At 33.6% G+C, this 27,261-nt stretch overlaps 1 protein-coding gene across 3 annotated transcripts in view; it reads left to right on the forward strand.

The window, feature by feature from the left end:
- The window catches only part of LOC127850128 (tumor susceptibility gene 101 protein-like), a 72,701-nt gene that overhangs the window by 29,153 nt on the left and 16,287 nt on the right, over positions 1 to 27,261 (forward strand). The window contains exon 5 of one of the 3 annotated variants that reach the window (XM_052382918.1): positions 7,669 to 7,939. The exons of 1 other annotated variant lie outside the window; for it this stretch is intronic. In XM_052382918.1, the coding sequence (XP_052238878.1) occupies positions 7,669 to 7,939 (271 nt within the window). Of the gene's footprint in view, positions 1 to 7,668; positions 7,940 to 21,210; positions 21,361 to 27,261 lie in introns of those variants that run through there. One more of the 3 variants, XM_052382919.1, reaches the window with a different exon arrangement.

Genomic DNA, 27,261 nt, shown 5'->3' on the forward strand with positions numbered 1-27,261 from the left:
GATGCAAACGACCATTTTTTGCTTCTTTATATAAATGAAGTTTTGTGTAAAATGAAGCTATATTCAATCGATTAATTTTCATAAGTCGCTTTAAAAATTCACTTTCAAGACATGAGAACATTAGAAAATTAGTTTCATAATTATTTAGATTTTGTAAATTCGAAACTTTGAAATATGTGAACAACCACACTCTTAAAATGTACGCGAACAACCACACATGCAACCTATCATATAGAGAACACATAACATAATTAAAGAATACTGTATGTACCTGACGGAGCAATCATATCCACGGTATTTATGAGCCGTTTTGTGACAATGGTCCGGAAAATACGTTATACAGAATCAGCAGAAATAGCTTGAAGAAATAGCGTGAGACTTTGGAGTACCAACACGCCTAAGCACACGTATTCTTATTTTTTTTTGTCAATTTTCTTTTTTAAATCTTGATAAATTGTATACAGAATAGTCTGTTCAAAAAAGTTTTTTTATCAAAATGATTATTTGTTTTTGGATTTACATGACCGAATGCATGAATTCGGGAGACTAATAAACATTTTGTTTTTCGACTCAAATCGTCAATATATCACGCATTTATTTTAATAAAAAGATTTTCTAAATGTTAAGTGGTTGTTATATTTGATCAACTTTGGGTTAATAAGCACATACATAAACTTTTTACATAACTTGTTAAAAATGATAATTAAAGCACCAGAAAGTCGACGTCACTTATAAAACAACACTAACATTTTAAACAAGGGTTATGGTCGATTAAAGATTCGAATTGACATTTTTCATCAAATTTTCTAAGAAAATATTATTTCCGTGAAAACAAACAATCAAGCGACATAAATTGGAAATACTGTTGCAAAAAGTGCACCATTACTTTTTGGCCTGGGGCGAAGCCCTTAGGCCATAGTAATGATACAAATTTCTGAGTCAGTCAGAATAGGCTGGCTGCCAAAACATCCACGAATGAATGAATTCCCAAAAGTCCTATTTACCACTTGGCGGTCATTCATGCGCAATCAAAGAAGAGGGACCTATATAAACAAATAAAGTTCCCCGCAAAGAAGTTCTTCGCAGATCTCAATAACCCGCATTGTAAATACAGAACATCACTATATAACATGACAGTGTCAGAAAACGTGTAAAAAAATATTATTGAAGCAAAATTGCTAAGAAGTGGGTACGACATAGTTTTTATTATTGTTTGCATATTCATGCGAGAATAAGTTCCTCACTTGACGGTCTAGGCCGAAAATATACGAGTGTCTACGGAGACAGTAAGGAGATTTTTTTCGGATACATTTTTGAAAGTATTAGCACTCTAATGAACTTCGTGCAATATCGCCTTCTTTCGTACATATCCGTCACTCCGAACGTTATCCGGGAATGTGCGATAACTACGAATATTCTATAAATACGCTATGAAATACTAAATGTAGGATCCGCAATATAAATACAAAGACAACAAATATGGCCGACATTGTACCTGACAGATTGGGTCGTTTAAAAGGATCTTTTCACGTTTTGGTAAATTGACAAAATTGAAAAAAGTTGTTTAAGATTCGCAAATTTTCGTTTTAATTATGGTATTTGTGAGGAAACAGAAATACTGAACAGTAACTATGGTCTTATATGTCCATTATATGCATCTTTTGACGATTTAAAAACCTAAAAAGTATAAAGCGTTGCAACGCGAAACGATTGAATACTTTGGAGAGTTCTGTTGTTGTCGTTTAATTTTGTGAAACTACGAAGATTGCTTATATAAAGTATAAAATACGTCACTTGTATATACTTGGCAGGATGGCCGAGCGGTCTAATTGGTTTTTACTCCAGGACTCCGGGGGTCACTGGTTCGAGCCCTGCTGCGGGCTACTTTTGTCCTTTTTTAAATGTTATTCTTGATTTTTTACTGGAGCTTTTTAAATCCAATGTTTACATTTATCAATATAAAGCATTTAATGACAAACTTCAAAACATGCAAAAATCTGTGAAAATGCCCCTTTAAAGAAAAAGCCATTTGCTATATTGAAAGAGAAAGATTAATAAAAGTGTTATTATTGCTCATATTAATGTGACTGGAGTTAATGATAAACGTCAACTAATGCATGGCAGTGTCGATATTTATGAAGAAAACGATTCCCGGAAATACGAATGCCAAACGCTTGAAATTTTGACCACTGTCAAGAATAACATTTAGAACCCGTGTCACTTACAAAATTTAATATTGTTTGTGAGCAGTAAAAGTGGATAAAGTGGATTTATGCTTGTGTGATGACTTTAGCCATGTGAACGGGTTATCGTACGGCAAAACACATCAAGTAAAGAAGAGTCTTCAAATTTTCAAGAAAGAAATTCCTTGTTTTGCTATCAACACAATGCTCGGAACAGGAAGGTACATGGATTATGCAATTATTTTTCAAGTATAACAGTTTCATTATTCATAATTGGAGTAAAGTAGATTTTGTAGGAAAAGTGCACCCTGTCAGTGATTTTTACCACATAATCAGGCTCATATTTGCTTTCATTTTGAAAAAGAAAATATGCCATGTAAGGAAAAAGTTGTGATGTAAATGCATGGAAATCAAGGCCAGCATATTTGAATTTTATGACCAAGTAATGATGTTTTCCTCAAACAAACAACAAAAAAGTATATTATGTCCCAAATACTAAAATTGCTATTCTGAAAATAATATGCAAATGACTGCTACTTGCGTGATCACCTAAATTATGTATTATGGTTATCCAACTTAAAATACTGCATATATTTATTATCTTTTCAGCAATGATCAACAACATTGGTGGTCCAGGAACGGTTAATTACTTTTTGTCAACACTGTATGTTCCAATGATCAACTGAACTTAAAGAACATGGAAATACATGCGGGAAGGACCATTCATCAAGTTTCTTCTATCTCCTTTATAGCAGACAGGCTTATAAGATGGAAACGAAGTAGGTATTTCACTGATTTATGTGATTGTTAATGTAGAACCAATGTTTTAAATAATAAATAAAATGTAACGTTAATAATCAGTTTCATATCCAGTAGGGATAATACATGTATTTGGTATTAACATTTGGATGAAGAATGTATATATGTGGTGTTTACACTTACTTATTAATCCAGTTTAAAAGGGTGTATCCCATAAATACTAGTAATGACATGCTATGTCGTGAATGTCTGAATAAATATAAACGATGACGCATATCATAATGGATTATGTCACACTTCTCATGAAACACTAATGTCAGTTCTTACTCCTATACAAGTGCTTGTGTATTTGACATCTGTATATGATTGTTTTGTTAAATAGCATGAAGAAAATGTTGTCAATTTAAAGAAACAACTTTGAGAAGGCTTATTGAAGCCAAATAAATAAGAAAAGACCAAATTTTTTTATTTTAATAAATAAAAATGGTAAAAATTATTCATACACAATTTGCAAGTATGCATGGTTTTCTTCGACTGAAACTTATTGAACTTCTTATGAACCTGCCTGAATATAACTACATGTACTAGTCAAATATCAACTTCAAAGGAACAATGATGTTATCTTTTCAGTGATACATTGTATGCTGATTACCTGTGCAGGAGGAAAATGAAACCAGACAGATTATGGACTCAAATGCAACCCAGAAAAAAGCTAGGAAATTGCAGTCACTGAGTGTTCTTGTTTACAGTCATGTGTTTAATGCTGCAACAGCATAAATATTATAGCTGGCTCTGGACTCAATCTTATGCATCTTAAAATGATCTTTGAACGCGATGGTCTCAAAAACATTTTCAAAATGAATAACTCTGACGGTCAGCCCCGGGTCACCAATGCCAAGCGTCTTTTGGAGACACTTATTCCAACCTGTCGAAGTTCTTCAAAGAACTACCATGACAATCATGTATTTGTTTTGTTTTTCATGATAAGTTTAATGTTTAATATCACTAGTATCCCTAGTCATTGATAAATTGATAAATCTATTTTCCTTTAAACGTGTTTGATTGAATGATTAAATGTGCCTTGTTACTTAATTATTAATGTTCTTATTTCCCTGTAACATTTTCAAGTCTTATTTATAGAAGAACGCATTTCACGTGCAATTTCAAACTAGGTTAGCAAATCTTACTGCACTGAGTAGGTTCCATATCACACATGATATATGAGATGTATGTATGTTTATATGTTTATGAGTTTATTATAGGCTTTCCTCTTTTTTATCTATTTATAATAATTTTTGAACATTTAGCTCATCTTTATGCTCACATATAAAAATCTCAAATCCAGTGTGGCGTTTCTGGAAAAGGGGGATAACCTTGATTGTAAAGCGGGAACTTTTCGTTTTCACTGGTGACCCCCATTTTTAGCTCGACTATTATATATGAAATATATATAGTGGAGCTATCCTACTCGCCCCGGCGTCGGCGTGAGCGTGCAAATGTCAAAGTTTGCGTACCACCCCAAATATTTCCTATGTGCCTTGACATATTGCTTAAATATTTTGCATACTTCTTAACCAACATTACCACAACCTAAAAACAAGAGCAGACAACTGTATCAATCATTTTGTAAGAATTATGGCCCTTTGTTCACTTAGAATATGCATATTATTAATGTTAAAGTTTGCGTACCACCCCAAATATTTCCTATGTCCCTTGACATATTGCTTTAATATTTTGCATACTTATTTACCAACATGACCCCAACCTTTAAACAAGAGCAGACAACTGTATCAAACATTTTGTATGAAATATGGCCCTTTTTCACTTAGAATATGCATATTATTGATAAATCTATGTTAAAGTTTGCGTACCACCTCAAATATTTTCAATGTCCCTTGACCTATTGCTTTCATATTTTGCAAACTTCTTTACCAACATGACCCCGATCTATAAACAAGAGCAGACAACTGTATGAAGGATTTTGTAAGAATTATGGCCCTTTTTCCATTTAGAATATGCATATTATTGATAAATCTATGTTAAAGTTTGCGTACCACCTCAAATATTTTCAATATCCCTTGACATATTGCTTTCATATTTTGCAAACTTTTTTAACCGACATGACCCCAATCTATAAACAAGAGCAGACAACTGTATCAAGCATTTTGTAAGAATTATGGCCCTTTTTTTGTCTTAGTAACTGAATATGTTCTTAAATTTGTGTTTAGATCCATTTGATTTCTAAAGTATCAAAGCTTTTGCTTTCAAACCTCAAATATTTTCTTACTACCATGAGGGTACTGTACCTGGCAAGTTAAATTTGACCTTGACCTTTGAATGACATTGACTCTCAAGGTCACAAGAATAAATTTTAGTTAAATTGCCATAACTTCTTTATGTATGATAAGATTTCATTCATAATTTGACAATACAACACTTACCTGAATACCACAATGGACTCCACCCAAACAAAATAATATCTGCAACCCCCCCCCCCCCCCGCCCCCCCCCCTCTTAAAAAAATAATGTTTTTCCTTTTTTATTTTTGAAAGATTGTCTAAAAAATGACCCCACCCCACATTATACCCCCGCTCCCCCCCCCCCTACCCAACCCAAAAAGAATATTTTTTTCTTTGAAACATGGTTAAAAAAAACCAACAAATATTTATTTACTTTATTTTTGAAGGACCGTCCAAACATCCCACCCAAGCTATTGCTATCAAACTTGAAAAAAATCTTATTAGTTTGTTTTTTGTCTTTACAAATGTTCAATAGAGTGTTGAAAATATACCTGAACTATTACTTTGACCTTATTGAATAATTTGAACAACTTCTCCATGATGGCTTATGTTATACTGTCAAGCACTCGATTAGTCGAGCGCGCTGTCCTCTGACAGCTCTTGTTTTCTTTATTTTTCATTCAAGCATACGTTGTAGATGATTTCTATGTTCGAAGATTGTAATTTCCTTTTGCCATGTTTTTTTTGAGAATTTATTTATAAAAAGACTCGTGACTAGAGATTGCATTTTTTCTCGTTTTCGAAGGATGATGACATCACTTGTTTCTTAATTTTATCTTTATTCTTATTTATTTATTTTGTCACATGTTATAAACTATCATATTTGTATATATTTTGCATTTATCTATTAATACATAATAAACAAAGTGTTGTTTGTTCAAGATTTGGATGAATGAGAGTGAATTTTGTAAATAAATGGTTCACAAAAAATGGAGATTTTTTTGGGAGGGAATTCAAAAATGAAAATGTCAAAAAAAAGATTTGTACGGTGAATTGTATTTAAACTTTAATGATCAATGCAGAATACCACAATACTTAGAAATATGCGAAGAAAGAAGAGAAAATCAACATGTAAACACCCTCAATCTGCGCAAAAAGCGTTAACTTTTTCATACAATTTTCTTTTCTTTCATTTTAATGAATGAGTCCCGGTATAGCTACGGTATAGAAAACCGACGCTCTGCCGGAATGCCACCGGCATTCACCGGGGCACAGCCGCGGCATTACCGGCGACGACCGGGGTGAAACCGAGCGTTGCCGTAGCTCTGCCGGGGTATGATGCCGGTATAGACACGGTGAGTGCCGGCGATGTTACGGTATATCGGGGATCTGCCGGGACGCTGCCGGCTTTCACCGGGGCACTATCGGCGACAACCGGGGCTATGCCGGGACGCTGACGGCTTTCACCGGGGCACTACCGGCGACAACCGGGGCTCTGCCGGGGCTTGACCGGGATAAACCGTAGCCAGTCCGGGTTGACCGGGTCTCTGCCGGGCTGTTGACCGGCTCTAACCGGGGCGGCACCGGGAAATAGTGTGACTGCGTTAAAAAATGTCTACGAATCATCTCGGTCCTCGCCGGTAGACCGGCGTTAGCAAACCGGGATGGACCGGGGCTCTACCTGCAAAAGTGAGACTTGGGCTTAAGTGGATTTTCTTTTGTATACACATTACAAAGGAAATATGAGTGTTTTCCTGATATGTTAATTATGTAATAGAAAACTATTTTAGGCTATTGAAAGGTATTTATTTGACGCCAACAATAACAGTTTTTTTGCGGCCATGTTGTTGTTGTATATCTTCACCGCCTATGTAGACGAACCTCAATCAGATCTGTAGAGTTGAACAAAAGGTTATCGTTCCCACAACCCGTATCAGTGTTCTCCTCCACCGTCTATGTACACTGTAGTATATACACAACTATTGTCTTTTCTTGCAGTCTCTGAGCTTCTGCACTAAACCGCTAGGGTCAATACGTATAAATTCGGACAAAGGGAGAAATTCGGAAAAAACATCCTAAATGCATTTAACGTCACACTAAAGCTAGTCCCAGGCCTTCAGCGCCTACAGCGCTTTGATTAAATCTCATATTGTTCAAGGAAGGAAATGCATTTTAACTCCTCGTCTCGATATTAAAATAACTGTGGTCGTTGCCTGTGTGGTCACGTGAGCTTTTTTGGTCCCTCACATTGATCCGAGATAACACATATTAATTCAACTTGCACCGTTAAGCTGTCAGTGTTTTACTCGATTTAATTCAGATTCGTTTTAAGTACATTTGTATTAACAAATGCATACAACTGTCAGTTATTTATTTAACTATTTTGTCTATAGGATGTAAAAAACTGGATTGTGTTGCACTACACTTGTTAACATATTTTAAATATATTTGATCAGCAGTGTCACAAGTCTTTGTATTACTTCCAGCCCACCTCGGACCTGTTTGGGATGCTCCAGGTCTTATCGATCGTGTTCGGAGAGCAGCCTCCGATGTATGCTCGCCCAACGGCGACCAATCAGACTTCACCCCGCGTGTATTCCCGCCCACAACCAACAAATCAGTCAATACCTCCCGTAAATGCCCGCACACAGCCATCAAAGCTGCCGCCCCCTCCCGTAAATGCCCGCACACAACCGACAAAGCTTCCGGCCCCTCCTAGATATCCCGCAGAGAGGACGCAAAACCCCCCAGCAGAAGGTAAATAAACAAAATGGTTCTGGGCGACTTTGTATTAACAAGACAAGACAAGACACTTTATTGAGACTTGTACACAGTTACATCGTCTAAATAAATCAATAACATATACATACATGATGTCACGTTTTTAACATTTTGTTTAAAATTGTGTTATGGTAAGATATAGGTTAACAATACACAAAAAAATTACATATATTATATATTTATACATTGCTTCATTTTACTTAGATTGACGTCTTAATGAAAAGTTATAACATTTTATTAAATGCCTAACAAGATTAGATATAACAAGTATTCGTACAGTATTACAGTGTTTAGGGGGAAAACCCTATGTAATACTACAAAGTTGTTTTCAAAAATGTATTTCTTGCTTTTAACGCATATATAACATATTTTGCCTAACATTAATAGCTCATTTGTGTTATTACCATTTAGTAATTGGTGGAATTTATATACAGATGGTTTATTGTAGTAAAATGGTTATATATATTTCTTTCTGATAGTGATATATTTAGTACATTTACATACAAAGTGGAACTCATCTTCTAAATCTGATTCGTTACATAATAGGCAAAGCCGTTCGTTTCTTGGGGTGTTTTGAGTAGCATATCTACCAGTCTGTATTTTAAGTGGAAGAACTGACAATCGTAATTTAGTAATGTATGCCCTCAGGGATTTAGGAATATGATCAAGGTAATGTTCATATACAAAAACAGGTTTAAATACACAATACATGTCCAGAACCGGGCTGTTGTCGACAATCCTATGCCAGTCCTGGATATACATATCAATAACTCTACATTTAAATTGATGTAAACATAGGTTAACATCGACCAAATTCACGTCATCAAAAGCATGTAAAAATCCATATGTGTCTATCAGCCTTTTAACATTAGAAACCCAATTTATATGCCCTTTATGGCTATATTGCAGGGCTTGTAAATATACACTTTTTATAATAATATTATCAAAATTTGAAATTTTCAACCAGTATTTAACAATTCTAATAAAACGATTAATAAATAAAGTATGTCGACCCAACTCCCCATATACTGCTGCATTACAAGTGTTCTGTTTAACAGTCAGCAATCTTTTGCAAAATTTTACATGTATTCGTTCTATTTCTTTTGACTTTGTGTTGCCCCAAACTTCACATGCATAGTAAAGAATTGAACCAACAAAAGCATCAAATAACTGATATACCGTTTTGAGTTTTAAATCAAATTCTTTACATTTAAGGTTGTTGCTGCAGTTTTGCTGATTTTTTTCCACCAAATAGATTTTGTTCAAAATTTATATTCAAGTACTATATACAAATATTATATGAAAATTGAAATAAAAATATAGGGTCACCGACCTTGTTTTGATTTTATTCACCATTTTATAACATGTAATTTTTCATTTATACTGGAAAATCTCTAATTGCCTCAAACCAATTAATAACCTATGAAATAGACAACATATAGATATTATATAAGCTGAGATACATAAAATACCATTTAATTAAACAACACAATGCCAAAAAAATGGAGAACACAAGTTAAATTTAAAAAAATATATATATATATATTTTTATGTCACCCCAAAAAACATCAAGTTTTTACTATTTTTAACACCAAAACGTAATTTAAAAAAATTCTGTCAAATAGAATTCTGCAAAACTGCTCAAATATGTTCATCTACGTGTTGTCATCATAAAACACAAATAAAAAAAGGGGGTCACCGCACTTTTAACCGAGATTTTTTGTTTTAACTATCCCTACCGTCTACGTCAAATTGTATAAAAATACATCAATTAGGCAAAACCCAAGTACCAGTACATAGATTGTAAGAAATATGCATAAACATTAAAAATTGTTTACAATCTTAACTGGGATCACAACAGCTTACCAAAAGACATTAATAAAAAACAATATTTAATCACAAACATAATACCATACAGTATCAAACTCGACCTTAATCATTAATAACTTACATGTACTTGTTCACAGATTTCGGCTTGTTTTGAAGTTTGTGATTAAATGCTTTAAATTAATAAGTTTAAGCGACATTACTAAAAAGCTCCAGTATAAAACAAAAATGACATTAAAAAAAAAGTAAAAAAAAAGTTAACCCACCTGGGATCGAACCACTGACAATGGAATTATGAACCAACTCGGTCATTTCTGATGAAACTGATAACTAAAAATATTGAGTTGTGATAATAGCATCATCGGTCTTGCTAAAAATATATTCTCGGTTAAATAAACTGCCGCAACACCCCTTAATGAATAAAATATTTAGTGCTTTTAGTGCTTTACCAGCTAGATATTCTTGGTTCAAAGAGAAGTTGTATAGTTAAAAACTGTACCCGAATAATAAAAATCATTGACAACCTCTATTGGCTGACCATTATATGTCAAATGTTCTGATGGTAAAAGACGACCACGTTTCCGGAAAACCATAATTTTTGTTTTAGATATATTTACCTTTAGTCCCCATGTATTGCAGTATTCAAGTAAACGGTCCAAATGAGATTGTACTTCTTCCGCCGATTTACCTGTTATTGCCATATCGTCAGCAAAAAGCAACAATATAAGTATAATACCATCAATGAGCAAACCGGAAGTAGAACTATCTTGTAAAAATAATTTTAGATCTTCAATAAATAGCGAAAATAGTAGAGGTGACATTACTTCCCATTGACGTAGTCCGACAGCGTAACTAAAATATTCTGAATAGGATGAACAATGCCTAACACAAGATTTTACATTATGATACATATTTTTAATAATTCTGAGCAGTTTGCCTTGAATACCACACTTGTATAATTTAAGCCATAAGCCATTTCTATAAATAGCATCAAAACATTTTAACATATCAACGTATATAACATATAACCTTTTATTTTCATTAACATATTTTTGTACTAAAGACATTAATATAAAAATAGCATCAACAGTGGACCGCCCTTTTCTATATCCGAACTGTGCGTCCGAAATAATATTATTGTTATTACAAAAGGTTTTAATGCGTGCATTTACAACAGAGGTAAAAAGTTTAGATAAGCAACTAAGAAGTGTTATTCCCCTATAATTATTAATATCTTAAGTATTTCCTTTTTTGTGTATAGGGATTATTATACCCTCTGTCCACTTTTCTGAATTAACACCAAAGTTTAAAATTGCATTAAATAGGTCACATATATTTGATGAAATAATATCTTTACATTCTAACAGATATTCATTTAAAAGGCAATCACTTCCAAAAGCTTAATTTCGTTTCAAAGAATTAATACTTTTGATTATTTCATTAACAGTAAATGGTTAAGCAAGTTCCGGAAATCGAGTATTCGGCAAATCAAAATTATTATTAGAACATAATGATTCAGCCTCCTCATTCTCGATCTCAAAAATAACACTGCTAATACTTGAGAAAAATGAACGAAAATTATCTAATGATATAGTTTCACCTTTGTTTTTTCTTTTAGATTTAAAGTATTTCCAAAAATCTTTGGGTTTTTTATTCATCAAACTCTCTAACTCGGTTACTTTCCTTTGATTGTATTCTTTCTTCTTGTTGTTGATTAATGTTTTATAAGCCCGTTTGTATTCTAATAACTGCATTCTATTGGCATCGTTTCTGTCGGAATTAAATAAGTTTAACATTCTTTTATAGTTTAAATGTGCGATTTACAGTCGGTATCAAACCAATCTTTATGCTTAAAGCTACCACTTTCTTCAAATTCGGATTCATTGGAAATAACAATAGTTTTCGAAAAAAACCGGGTCTGCTACACTGCGAAAAACGTCAGTAAAACTATTCAACGCATTGTTAATTGATTCATTACAATAGCAATTGTTATCGTTCACAATTCTATTAAGGGGTGTTGCGGCAGTTTATTTAACCGAGCATTTCAGGCACGCCAGTGAAAATGAGGTTGTTTCTCATGGACTGTGCCTTAAGGTAAGAAAGGTTGTCCCGAAAGTCCGTTCGCTCCTTCTCCATATGTTCCAATCTGCTCGTAACTTGCGCTATAGCAATATCGACCCCTTCAGTTACATTTTTTAGCTTCAACATTTTATGTTCGACAGTTTTAATTCTGCTGTCAAGCGCTACACATAGGTTTTTCATATCTTTTTCAACGCTAGACAGCTTTGCCTGTAACTTATCTAGAGAAGATTACTTTCCACAACCTCTAAACGAGTGCTTATACCTTTAAGACAACTCATAATGTCTCTAAGGGTGGGCTCTCCTTCTGCCCCTGCCATATTGCTACTATCCCGTTGTTTATCACACTGGTCTACAAACACACTTAAATCGACACCAGTCTCCAAAACGCAATCACCGTCATCGTTATTATTTCCATAAAGCACTAAATTTGTTTCATTTAAAACTGAACTCACTAGCACTTCACTATCCGCAGATGGGCCTCTTTGTTCTTTGCTGTTTACAATTTTGAATGTGTCTCTCCGAAGTATCGTTATCACTACTATTTCTTGCTTTTCGTTTATTTTTCTTATCTTTGCTCATAGATCCTGTTATAAAGCACTTAAACCACTTGTAGATTGCATAAAAAAGTTAATATTAACGAACATTTAATTATTTATCCACTGTTTTTTACTCACCGCACAAAAACACAACCGTCTCCCGCCATATCAGGTGACCAACATTAACATCTTTCCACTCAGATACTAACTTTGACACATTTGTGAACCTGAGAAAAATCAAATTAATTTAAGAAAATGTGTACTATAGTCAAGTTTGGAAGGCTTGTATTCCAACCGTTAGATACCAATCAGCAGCTTATAGGATAAAACCAAAACAGACTAATGATTATAAACCAAGAACCCGTCTGTTTGCAAGTTAACAAGAATACTGATTGTATTATTATTTACTTTTATTACCTGATGTCTTATATAAATGATAATTAATTATTTTTTGCTATTTCCTCGTAGAAAAAGAAATTTGCAATGTTTTAAACTGTTACCGGTGAATATCGAACTGTTGACCGGTCAACAGTTTGAACTGTTGCCCGCTGGAATAATGACGTCATTTCGTCGAAAAAATGACTTCATTTTACAGTTAAACAGACAAAATTATTTATTTTATCGATTACTGTTGTGTGTAAATAAAAATTTAGTTTGCTGTTTTTTTTCCATTTTGGAAATTTGATCAGGTAATAAAACACTTATTTCATGGATGCTTGGTGAACAGTCAAAACTGTTGTCCCTCGGTATCAGGGCTGACATTTGGAACTGTTGCCCGAGGCCGATAGGCCTCGGGCAACAGTACCAAAGTCATCACTGATACCTTGGGAAACAGTTTTGACTGTTCACCGCGCATCCATGAAATAAGTGTATAATGTAAACGGTTTCTGTATGTATTATAAAGGAACTGTCAACCACGACGACGAAGAAAAGAAAAGTTGTAAAATACCGTATTTTTTTAACAATTATTATTTTATATTGATTAAAATATCACGACTGGTATATTACATTACTTGAAAAAAGTTGTTAGTTTTCATATTTTCAGTATATTTGGTAATAAATTTTACTTGGTATGTCTACCAGGTAACTACCACTTAACTATAAATAACGCCAGTAGATTGATCATCATCGACACATGATAAACCCAGGAATGCAAATGGTGCATGCGTTGTGCATTGTATATATTTTATACATAAAATGATCAATCTACTTGCGTTACTTATAGTGTGTAAATCGTTATGTCACTTATTTTCGCGATGTTCTATTGATTTCACATTGCGAAATTTAATTACCGAATATACTGAAAATATAAACTTTTTTTCAAGTAATGTAATATACAAGTCGTGATATTTTAATCAATACAAACTAACCATTGTAAAAAAATACGGTATTTTAGAACTTTTCATTTTTCGTTATTCGTGGATGAAAGTCCCTTTAACTTCATTATTTATGTATTTATTTGATTTCATTAATTTGTTTCAGGTAAAAGGCAAGCTCCACCGGCCCCGTGCTCTATGTCAAATATTGAGGACCAGACTACAGGTTTTGATCATTTGTCTTTCTCATGTAAAAAAAGAATAACGTTTATGGTCACTTTGAATTCATTTTCATAAACAATATATGTATTTGGCACAGTGTGTTTGGCAACACTGTAATGGTCGTATACAATATGGGCTCTTTACCTGGAATTTCAAACTAATTTAACATAATTGTAAGACTTTTTCACGTTAGTATTTGTATGATTTAGCAGCCAAAACGCTTACTTTATGATGTAAATTTGACAGTACGGATTCGGCCATATAATGATACGAAAATTGTGCTATTGTGTTTGATTATGAAAACAATTTCAAATAAAAGCGAAGTTCGTGTCTCGGACTTGGCAAAAAACACCTAGAGGTTTTGCGCAGTTACAATTGGGCAGTAAGTTAAGGTCGAGTTGTGACCCGTATATACATTAATTAAAACAGGTATTTGTTTTTTTTTTATATAAATAATCATGCACGCCATTTTATTATCTTAATCAAGAATCGGCTAAGGGTTTCAACTAAATATTTATGAGGGAAATGTTAAATCTTTCGTATAGAATACAGTAATTAAATAAAGGTTGCGTATTCTTTGGTTGTACAATACATGTAATCGATTAAGGACATAAGCTGCAGTTTTGATTTTTGTTTGGCTCATATAACGTGATAATATTGATACTTTGCTAGAGCTTTTTTTTAACATGAGACTGTATTGAAAGTCTAGGGTGACTAGTGTTTTTTGTCCTTCAACATAACAGCTATGTCATCATAATGTAACCATAAACATATGCCAATACTAGAGAAAATTAAGTTAATACGTGAGAGAAGAACGTATTTATAAATTTATGAGTATAATTGTTTGTGTTTAATATTTTTTTAATCGAATCAATATGATTTACAGTTTAGATTTGGTACAATAAAAATGTAATGAATTGAAAAGTCGTAAATTTATATTAAAAAAATCCTTATTTGTTGCCTTTCGAAATACAGATTTTCCCAATTCGACCCAAATAAAACCTTAGTTATCATACAGTAGGACAATAAAGAAAAACAAACTAAGTGTTCGGGATCGTTTGTTCCGAATTGCTGCTCAGCTGCATATAATTAAATAAGCAAAATCATATTCAAAGAATATACATGGTAAATGTCAGCACTCTGTATCATAATAGACAATGCGTTTGTATTTGTATGATTTAGCAGACAAAACGCTAACTTTATGATGTAAATTTGACAGTACGGATTTGGACATAAAATGATACGAAAATTGTGCTAATTGTTTTTGAATACGAAAACATTTTCATATAAAAGCGAAATTTGTGTCCCGGACTTGGCAAAAACACCTAGTGGTTTTGCGCAGTTAGCATTAGGCCATCAGTTAAGGTCGAGTTGTGACCCGTATATACATTAATTAAAACAGGTGTTTTTTTATATATTATAATGCACGACATTTTATTATCTTAATCAAGAATCGGCTAAGGGTTTTAACTAAATATTCATGAGGGAAATGTTAAATCTTTCGTATAGAATACAGTTATTAAATAAAGATTGCGTATTCTTTGGTTGTACAATACATTTAATCGATTAAGAACGTAAGCGGCAGTTTTAATTTTGTGTTAGGCTCATAAAACGTGATAATATTGATATTTTGCTAGAGCTATCTTTCTTTAACATGAGACTGTATTAAATGTCTAGGGTCATTAGTGTTTTTTTTTGTCCTTCAAAATAGCAGCTATGTCATCATTATGTAACCATAAACATATTCCAATACTAGAGAAAATTGAGTTTATAAGTGAGAAAATAACGTATTTATAAATTAATGATTATAACTGTTTTTATTTGATATTTTTTTCAATCTAATCAATATGATTTACAAATTAGTTTAAAAAAAAATAAAAATGTCATGAATTGTTAAGTCGTAAAATTCATGAAAAAATCCATATTCGTTGCCTTTCGAAACACAGATTTTCCCAATTTTGACCCAAAATGAAACCTTAGTTATCATACAGTAAGAAAATAAAGAAAAAAAACTAAGTGTTCGGAATTGTTTGTTCCGAATTGTTGTTCAGCTGCATGAAATTACATAAACAAAATCATATTCAAAGAATATACATGCTAAATTTCAACACTCTGTATCATAATAGACAATGCGATTAATAGTATCCGTTAATAAGTGAACTCCATTTTCAGATGACACAATACCTAAAAAACATTGATTTTTACAGAAGATCACATGCTCATTTTGTTTGCAATATCGTTTGTGGTATACGGTGTGTTACACGCGCGGTCCGATCATGTGTCATAAAACAACGTTTCATTTACGATGAAGCCGAATGCAAATATCGTATTGCATACCTTGTTTTTTTTATAAATACGCACACATTTTACAACAAATATTTTTTAATCAGCTTCTTTAAAACGAAATGAAATATGCGAACGCAAATCAGTAATACGCGCATATATACAGTTGCATGTGCAGCAAGATTGTGGTCCAGGCGTATGCAAAATGCAGAGGAAAGCTATCTGCTTCATACCAGTCTCACTTGGAAACACGTATCTTCAATCAAAATAATATATTGACTGTTTTTTCTTATATATAGCGATAATGCGTTGTCAATTACATCACGAGATACAAACGTTTGTGTAATCTTAGGAATGAGGTTTTATTCTAACTGTGAAGTTTAGGGGACACATATTGTCTCATGTTTTTTTTTGGTTTCTTAGAATTTTGTTTCTTTTTGTTTTTTCCCTCTCGATATTTAAATTGTTTTAATTCAAGTATACGAAAAAGGATGCACGTATTGCGCAACCGGTGTTACAGTAACAACCATCTTTACAGTAACAACAAATATTCGTGAAACTATACTGTAGCCCTAAAAATGGGTATTTAATTACATATTGTTACTGCATGTCACATAAGATTCTATTATTTTGTATAACAAACTGTTACATTAAGTTAATAATAGTTCGACTTATCAATGCGTACTATGCAACATAAGCAATAGAACTCTGTATCGACAGACTCTTCAACCATTGATGAGGAACTTGATGAACTTCAAAAGCTGCAAGGGTTACTGAGGTGTAAGATTTGCAATGTTCGGCGCGTGGCGTTGGCCTATCAGCCTTGTGGTCACTGTGTCGCCTGTCAGGACTGCGGATCCAAGGTCCACAGCTGTCCCACATGTCCCGATAATGGAGCAAACACGCGAGGGACTGTCAAGATACTTTTTGCACCATAAACCCCACGGATTCTGCAGTATGCAGTGTGTTTACATTAACATTAATGACAGCCGCAAGTTTACTGTCGAAGACATGTATACAGTCGTCATGTCCTAGTTTGCTTATGGGGACGATTTTGCGAAAAGTCAGATTTGTCTTTCCGTATAATCAATTAATGGCACGTTGAAAAGTTCTTGAACGTATGTAAAGGTCGCAAAGCAATATTGAAAAAAATGTGAATGTAGATGTTTTTTTATCATGTTGACAGTAATTTTCTTCAGTTTATTTTGTTAATATTTGGATGAAATATGTGAGAAAATAACGGGTTTAATTCTACCGTTTAATTTACAAAAACATATAAGTTTATTCGCTCGACTCTCATAATTCAAAAACTCGCCCTTTCCCAAGATGAAGATGCATTGGAGTAAACTGACAAGTTCATAACACTGTATATTTAATCGACAGTTTATTCAAGTGTTCGAACTGTTTTCAAACATAAACCTCATGAAATACGTTTCTTTCAAAATAAATCATACAATAATTCGGTAAATTTACCCAAATGACCTTGACTGAAACTAATGATCATACAATGTTTAATGTGGACCGTGGATTTATTGAAAATTTGAACCACTAATATATTTTTTTTCTTTCGTAAGGTGTGTATGCAAAGCATATTGGATGTCTCGTTTAAAAACATATTAAGGATTGCACGTTTTTAAATTAAACCTTTAACATTATATTCTCTATTGACGGGCATTTGTGCAATAACTGTCTGCGGTTACGATGTATGACTAACTTGCCTATTGTTCTACTATGTACTGCTTATTTCAAATACCTTGCCAATTGTTTTACCATGTATTGCCAATTTAAAATACCCCGCCAATTGTTGAACTATGTACTGCGTTTTTCAATACCTTGCCAATGGTTGTATTATGTATTTCTTATTCAAATATTGCAATATTTACGTGATCTTCTCCTTGTGATTTGCATAAACTACCTTTATTCTCGGATCTGCTTTTGTTCTGCATTACTTTGCGTTATTATAATGTTTTTTGCTGCGATTTGATTTTCTTAAATAAACTTAATAAACACGTCAAACTCCATTGTATTACTATTGGAAAGGCGAAAGGCTCAATCCTCGTACAATCTAAACGTTTCAATAAGAAGAGAGAGAGAGATAGAGAAAGATATATGCCTATATCAGTTCAACAGGAAAGTTCTTATCTCAGTTGATGATAGGATGTAGGTCATATTGCTCGGAATCAACTATAAAGTAATCATTTTCAGTAAAATCGAATTGGATTTAACAATTTGATACAAAGATGTAATATATTTTAAACACAAAATGCAGCACAAACAGCAAATAAACATTTTTGTACAAGTATTAAGCGCGCGTACTCAAGACGTCATTATTAACACGTCAAACGACAAAAGTTTCCAGATAAAAATGCAGCTTTTTAGCGACTTTGTTTTCATTATTTCTTTAAATTCGGGGACGTAGAGGTATGATAAACAGAAAAACAGGTTACTGCCTGATCTTTAAAAAAAATATATCAGGCTCGGCACGAATACAATAAAGGCTCGGCATTATATTATTCTAAGCCTTGCCTGATATACAAAAATCTGTTTTTCTCTATATCCATATCCTTCTCACCATCATCATCAACAATAACAACAAGACACACATTACAAATCATCATTAAAAACAATACGTTTATCACTTCATGTCCTTTGCAGTGTCATCAATATGTTATCATTATATCTGTCATCATATTATTATCATGCCATCACCAGTTGCAGCAGATTATACACGATATATATACATCATTTGCATGAGAGTATTGGGTTCGTACATAATAAAGCCTAAACATACATTTTATTTGCAACAACGTAACTGACAGGTAGATATTATTTTGAATCTTAAATAATATGTAATTTCTTTACTTGATATATTTTCCATATTTCTTATAATGTTGATGATCCCTTAAAACTGATTAAAAAAAAACCTCGAACAATACCCCAATCGAGCTTGATTCTTCACGACATGTGGACACATGTTGTTGTCCTATATGTTATATTTGAACATTATACGAAACGCAAATGAATGGTTTTACATTCTGATATAGTTCGGAACAGCTATAAGTATTTCATAGTTTCAAATTATATAATCAGATCGTAATGCGTTTATGTTTGGTTGTTTTATGTTTTGAAAAATGTTGAAGTTAACTTTTTAAAGACTTTATATTCGCCCAACAGATTTCCTTTTGTATGTCAATTACTTTTGCAAAATGAATTAAAACCGCTCTTTCTAGAATGTCGGGCACCATACAAATGACACTGACTCAACACAGAACTTAGATTATCTCTTTATTCAAATACATAATACATAATTTAAAACATGCAATCTCAACGGTTTCGAGATGTTTTCTCCAAACACTTTAATCTTATATTATAATCCATCTTAAACACCCATATATTGCATATGTTAATTTGATTGCGTTTTAAAACACTCATGTCATTGAACTTAATGACGCAATCAACTTTTCAAGTGATTACGTCATGAGAAACGCACGTACAGTTTGGATATAACATAGAAAGTAATGAAGCTCATTTCAATGTTATCAATTCATTATCTTGTATTTACATTTTGTGATTATAATTATGTTTACTTGTGTCTGTAAATCATATATTAGTAGCCCGATTTTGTAGAAAATTGATTTAATTGTATAAAGGCATTTGCGTCCTTCAAATTAGAAAAAGCTATGTTATTCTTATTTATATAACTCCGTCAGGCATGCTAGATCTTATTGTAGAGCGCGGAACTATAATTTGAAGATCGCGAGTTCGATCTCGATTCCGGCCAAATAACTTGTGTGAGGTTGCTCATGAAGTCTTTAAGTATGTGAACTTAGTACTGGTTAACCAGTACATCCAGAAAAAAGTACGAATTGGTCAACTGACCACCTATGTCATGTGTATGACTCATTAACGATTGTTATTTGCTTAAAATAATGTTATGTTGCATAGCAAGAAACTACGTCTGTAAGTCTGTGAACGCTTAAATGATAGTGAGTTAATTGCTCATTTAGTTTGTCTTCCTATATAGCGTATTGGATGTTTGTTTTCAGTACAAACACACAGAAAAGGCCAAGAAAGATGTGCGTAGTGCAATCAAGAAGTTTGAAACTCTAAGGCAAAAAAATGAGGCATTTGGTAAGAGGACATTTCAAATACAGGAATATAAACGCTATGACTTGTGTTTGGTGTATATAAAAGCTTTCGCTCGAACTTTCTAATTAAAGTCATTCACTATAAGCTATGAATCCTTGAGTATTAAAGATAATAAAGAGGTGATTATAGACTTGCGTTTGATGAGACATTAAAATCTAAAAGATGAACAATACTTGTAACAAATGTGAATAAAGCATTGACAATACTTGCGACCTCCGCCATCATTGATACACACAAGTATTGTTTTCGCTCACTTTACACCAGTGAAGTATCAAATACCTCTCCCCTTTCGTGCGTCATAAAATCCACTAAGTCAATATATCGAGTGCTAACATGCTGACATGCGTTATCTTTACGTTGACCTAGAAATCTTGTATTTGATCCCACGTTATCCAGTTTCTAATCCGAGATATCATTGGAATAAATGTTCCTTCAATATAATTTGGCATAACATCTGACCCAGACTGCTTTCATAACACAAATATTAAGCAAGAACGAAACAAGTGATCCTACGCGTCTACCACGAGCCCTAAACAAGTGGAGCTTTAATTCATATTGGCTCCAATATATTCACTCAAGGTTCATATTATTTAAATGCAACCCAGACTGTTTTATTTTGGAATCGATATACTTTAATCATCAATTCAAACAGAACGTACGCATAAGCAAGTTTTCAGTCTAAGGTATTCACAGTTCATGAACATCACGTTTTGCACGCATTGAACAAAGTTAAAGGCATTTTGAAGAGATTTATTGCCAATTAAATATTAGCCCGTATTGGATGTAAGCCATACTGGCTTAGACTTGTCAATTTTTACCAACCTGACTTATCACTTAGTATAAATCAAATAATTATTACCTCTTTTGTTACTTTCGTTTTTACTTAATTCATAACAATCTTTAATTTAAATAATAACGTGTTACTTGTTCATCGCATACTATGTCTTCGTTTGAACCGTTCTTGATTTCTTCACTGAAAAAGGTATATAGCTTTAACATTGATTATGATTTTTAGCATCTAGCTGTTCTTCATACGTACACACACAGTAACGAGGGGGGAGGGGTTGGTTGCGTAACCTGGAGCTCAGTGGGTTAAAGTGAGATAAGTTTGAATTTATTTCAAAGACAGTTCCAATCAAAGTGCCGAAGGCACTGAAGTTGTTCGCTATTGCATAATTTAAGACGCAACTCATTTTTCAAAATTAATCGCAAGTTTGAAATCAACACAAGCCATTCAAATTTATAAAGAGTGTATCTTAACACACGGGTCTAGATGTGTGTGCACTTTTTATCATCCTATTTATTTTAGAGAGATAACTTAGACAAAATAACAACAACATGGCCCTTTTTGACGTTCTAAAAGCATCGAAAGTATGATGAAAATGTGAATAAGAACTGAATTTAAAGACAATTTGCAATCACCATCATATTAAATGAATATTGTTCGAATATCGAATACTTATCTCACTAAGAAATATAATTTCCTGATGGAAATTCCCTGTACAAAACTTTTGATTTTTGACACCATATACAAATTAAAAATATACAATAATATAATTGCTGAAAATAAATATAAAATTAATATGCGAGTAATACCTTTACTCACGACTTAGGTAGTCATAAAGACAGCCCTAGTGACCCGTACTTTGTTGTTTATGCATTAATTGTTACCCTAGTAGTTCATACGGTGCCAACAACATAAACATGGGTATAGAGCACTAATGCGCTTTTTCGGCGTAGCTGTTTTAAATAGCTTTTCACCTTAAATGACTTTTACATAACGCCAGCAGAGACGCATGAATATATTCGAATATTTCATAGGCTGATTCGAGATAAAACCTCTGAACTTTGGCTACATCACTGTGTATGTGCTGAGCGCAAAGGATGTAGCACTGTTCAGTGTAAGGAATTCCGGACAACTCTCTTCATGTTCACACGGCACAAATTGAGGCCCAGTTACAATTACACGTTAAAATACATTTCGCAGAATTTCAGGGTCAGTACTCGTTCACTAAATCGTCCGGGGAATATATAATTGACTATCGATATTCACAGTTTTGCTTTCAAGATGAGAAAACAAACATTACCGAAATAGTATAGTGTGACGATAAGAGGTACATCGTTTAATTATCCAACCACAATTGTTTGCCGTACTCGGTCAGCACGTCTGGAAATCGTCCCTGAATGCCTGGATAGGCTGCCCTTATTTACAAGTTTGCTATTTTGAATTCAATGTTGTATCGAAAAGCATTGTGCTTAAATGTGCCATTTACAATTCGCTATGAGACTTGTAATGACCCTCGTCATGCGAAAATGGGTCGTATTCCATTTGCGCCCATTAATATATAGAGCCCACTCAGCCTGTGCATTTCTCAGTCTGGTCAGGAGGTACATAATGATACCATATTGAGTGATTTAATAGCGAACAGCATCGCATCTGACCAGACTGCGCAAACACACTGGTTGGGCTTTAGATACGCTGGCCGAAACGCATAAGAGCCATTTTCACATGACGCGGCTATGAAAGTGTGATTTAAATGTGTCGAAAGAAAACTGCGTGTAAATCAAATATAAACATGCGATAGATTTCGATGGTGACGAAATACACTGATAATAAGGCATGTGAGGACACATATGATGTGCACTCCCGATGTAGAATTGTTATCTACTTACGCTAATGTGTTGTTTGACAATGATAACACACATTTCATGCGGATAATATGCGACTAACAAGTAGTTAACAATAGTTAAACTTTTGTTTTCAATTTAATAAATTGGAAACGTAAATTAAAAACTTCATTTAAAAGTCAGCATTTACGCCGACTACCTTTTTAAAACTACCCTTTTTTAAAGATATTTCTTGTTATATTTAGTTTTTTTGTGTGTTATATTCGGTTTTAGCGATTATAAAGCATTTTGGTTGTTGTCTATAGTATACCTCTAGTAATTGGTGAACTCATGTTCAACGTTTTATAAATTGAGAACTGTGAAATTGTGAATAAAAACAAACTTAACCCATTTATGCCTAGTGAACTCTCCCATCCTTCTAAACTGGATCAATTTATTTCCAAAATTAGGGATGTCTAGTATACTTATTTCTATATTGTAAATATTTCTTACAGAAATTCCTTTAAGATAACAGCGCAGACCCAGATGAGACGCCGCTACATGCGGCGTCTCATCTGGGTCTACGCTGATTGCCAAGGCCTTTTTTCTAGACGCTAGGCATAAATGGGTTAACCTTTTACTATTGCGTTGTTAGCACCGTGAATACAAAAGATCGCCGCTATCTGTTGAGATTAAAAGAACGTTTCCCAGACATATCTTATTTAACCCCGCTGAAGAAGCATACGCTATGAACGAGGTTACGCAAAATCACACTATACTTGTTTATCCCGCATCTATTAATAGCCTCAGATTATTAATGACCTGTTCTGAGCAAAACTACTACGTCATTAAGACGCAACAGATAAGGGACGATTTTAATAATTCATAAACTATTCTCTTCCGCGACACGTATAATACAAACATTTTTTTGTGTTTTTTTTCTATATACACTCCGTTCAAAAATATTCCATTCAAAACGATATTCACATTGTAAACATTTGGGAATGAATATAGTTGAAGAACTCAAACCTCTTGCATAAATTATACAACTCTTTCTCGTTATCAGGTGTATCGTAGTAAAGAGCGAACCGACTTGAAAGTGTTGGTAGTTTTTAATAAAATGATTTTCAGACCCGCCGACTCTAATTTTTGACGAAACCAAAATAACAACAACCAAAAATAAAATTGAATCTCGTTTTTTTTCGGATGCCAAAAGCTGGCTTTTAGACACGAAATAGATGCATGGTTTTAGAAACATTTCAAATGAGGTATGAATTATCATAATAAACCCAGTTTTTAATTACCCGCAGTAATACGTTAATATCCTATATGTGCTGGAATTTACCAAAAGCGACGCCATCATTGTTTGTTCAACAACGCTACAACGTCAACGCCTTCACCAGCAAAGTATGCTAATTTTCCAATAATTATGCAGCCGTCAAACTAAATCCTGAATGGAATCGATGTGTATGTTGAAATGGCAATGCGTATTAATATAACTACAAGATTAGGTGGTTTCGCCAAATTATTTGTATATAATGAAAATGCAATACTGCTCCAGCAGCTGGAGTTTCACTTCTTTATATTGAATTGTTGAACTTTAAACAGGTCGTCACATAAACTTGCAGAAGATGTGAAAAAGGCATCATCATGGCGGCAGCCATTTTGTCCAAACAAACCAGTTTCGCACCAAATGGCAAATATAACAAGAGTTCTGATTGGCTTATGCCATAATCTAAAAATAAATGCTGGTCGAGCAGGATTTTTCTGCTCGAGCAGAAAAAATGCTGGTCGAGCAGTAAATGTGCTGCTCGAGCAGCATTTTGCTGGTCGAGCAGCATTTTTTTCTGCTCGAGCAGAAGTTAAAGTTTCGACCCCTTTGGTATCCCATAGAATTGCACAACATTTTGATGTGTGCTACGTGGATGCAGAAGCGTGTATCCCGTACATATCTTCTATGTTGTTATATTTTCAGCCTTCAGAGGCTGGTAGCGGTATTGTAATTTTATTATTTTTAGAAACCTTATTTAAGACCTTTCATGTAATTAGATTCTTATACATTCTCTGTATTTATAATGTAAACGTGAATGTTCATCAATTGAGAGTTCTGCAGGTTATACTGAATTTTTACAGACCATTATCTGACAAGCTAGCTTCAACTCGTTTATGTATGTTGAAATGGCAATGTGTATTAATGTAACTACAAGATTGGTGGTTTCGCCAACTTATTTGTATATAATGAGAATGCAATACTGCTCCAGCAGCTGGAGTTTCACTTCTTTATATCTTTATATTGTAAGTAAATATTTTATTATTCCTTTACGATTTTATAAAATTGATAGTATTAAAATGACTAAAAATTATTAAGAAATTTAGGTACAAGCAATAAAAAAAATTAGCAGGTGCCCGAAACGCGAAACCCATTTACACCTATCACCTTTAAACCTTAAATATTTTACGCACAAATACGGTCATATTTTAAAGAATAAAATTGTATTTGTTGTTTAATGCAGTTGTAGTGAAGAATTTGTGCATATAAAACGTTTATTTTTCGTTATTTTTAATGGGTACGAAACTTCAGTTTTGTTCTTGACTGGTTCGTACCAAAAGTTAAAAAATCGCAAAATGAACAGTTTTTTAAACGATTTCAAACCATGAATATCCAAATAAAACAGATTAATTATTTGAAATAATTTCTTGTATTGTTTCAGGTTAAAACTATGCAGTTGTATCCAAAATGAAATCCCCCCTCCCCCACCCGGGTCCAACATGTCAGGCACTTGGCATCCGTTGTGAACATGGCAAAAACTTGACTCTTTGAACAATGGATTAGTGATGGAAATAAATTAATTTTGCAAGAAAGAAAAGCAGGAGCGTTTGTATGGCTTATCAGAGTGGATACACAGACTGCAGCGAGAAAGTTCATTCTCGATCTTTGCGTCCTGCCAGAGTGCATTAACTCAAGACGGCAGTGTTATTTTTCCAAATTATGAACAATTGTTCAATCTCTAGAAGAAATTATTCTTTTAAACAAAGAATGTATTGCAAGTAACATTACGGTTGTTTAATACATTTTGTCTGCGGTATTGATTTTTTTCTGGACAATAAACTATTAAATGTTTCTTTTAAACCTCAATAGCTAATTTTAAGCTCGGCGTTTTCGGTGAAAACCCGAGGTATTGTCATAGCCAGCTCGTCGTCCGCCGTCCGCCGTCCGACGTCCGCCGTCCGCGTAATGCTAAAACCTTAACATTTTGTTAAGGTTTTGAACATTGGCTCTAAAATCAAATTGCTTCAACCTACAACTTTGAAACTTCATATGTAGATGCACCTTGATAAGTTCTACACGCCACACCCATTTTTGGTCAAAGGTCAAGGTCACTGTGACCTTTAAATTTATTTTTTTTATAAATTCTGACAAGCTTTCATTTATTCAAAACTATACCCGTAGCCGAGCGTGGCGCCCGTTATGCGGTGCTCTTGTTTGTTTGTTGAGATAAAGTATATTTAATGCAAAAAATGGAGTCCTAGTGAAAAAATAGATAGGGATGGCAAGTTTCAGCCACATGCGACAATTAAAACAAAAAATAAATTCATATGATAGCAAAAAACGAACACATATTATAATGACAAAATGCTCAGCAAAAATATCACCAATTAAAAAAAGATAATTTTGGACAAGTTAAAAAATCATGTATAACTTTTGACACAGTTAAGATATTTTAAAAATTCAAACTAATTTAAAAACTGCCAATCAAGACCTACAGTCTGATTATGATCATTTATCAAATCAACCTTTTTTTGAAAAAATCACTGGGGCTGCTAGAACAAAGAACTACATACCATAACATTTTTAACATGAGTGCATTTTTGGTCACCACTCTTTTTTCCCTCCTTCTACACGGTACTTTAAGAAAAAATAAACACATTTGATGACGAGTTGCTTCAATAACTTCTTTTATTCCAACGTGTACGGTATTGAAACAAATATCATTACAAAGAAACGTACAAACAAATTTGCTTACCGGGTGAAAATATCCGCCACTCCTTTCACGAAAACGGCGCCATCTTGGAAGTAAGTTCCAACTTACATCACTTAAACCCAGTATGCTCCTGGTTACGCACGCCTCTGACGGAGCAAGATTTAACAATACATGTATACAGTGGCCATTATTCATTTTGTGCCTTAGAATTTGTTTTCAGTTGCCTGTTACAATGGAAAGGGACTCGGTTACCTTCCGGTCCTTCCGTTCGTTCGTCCGTCTGACCGTCCGTA

The sequence above is a fragment of the Dreissena polymorpha genome, chromosome 11 (assembly GCF_020536995.1).
Source record: "Dreissena polymorpha isolate Duluth1 chromosome 11, UMN_Dpol_1.0, whole genome shotgun sequence".
NCBI classification, from domain to species: Eukaryota; Metazoa; Mollusca; class Bivalvia; order Myida; family Dreissenidae; genus Dreissena; species Dreissena polymorpha.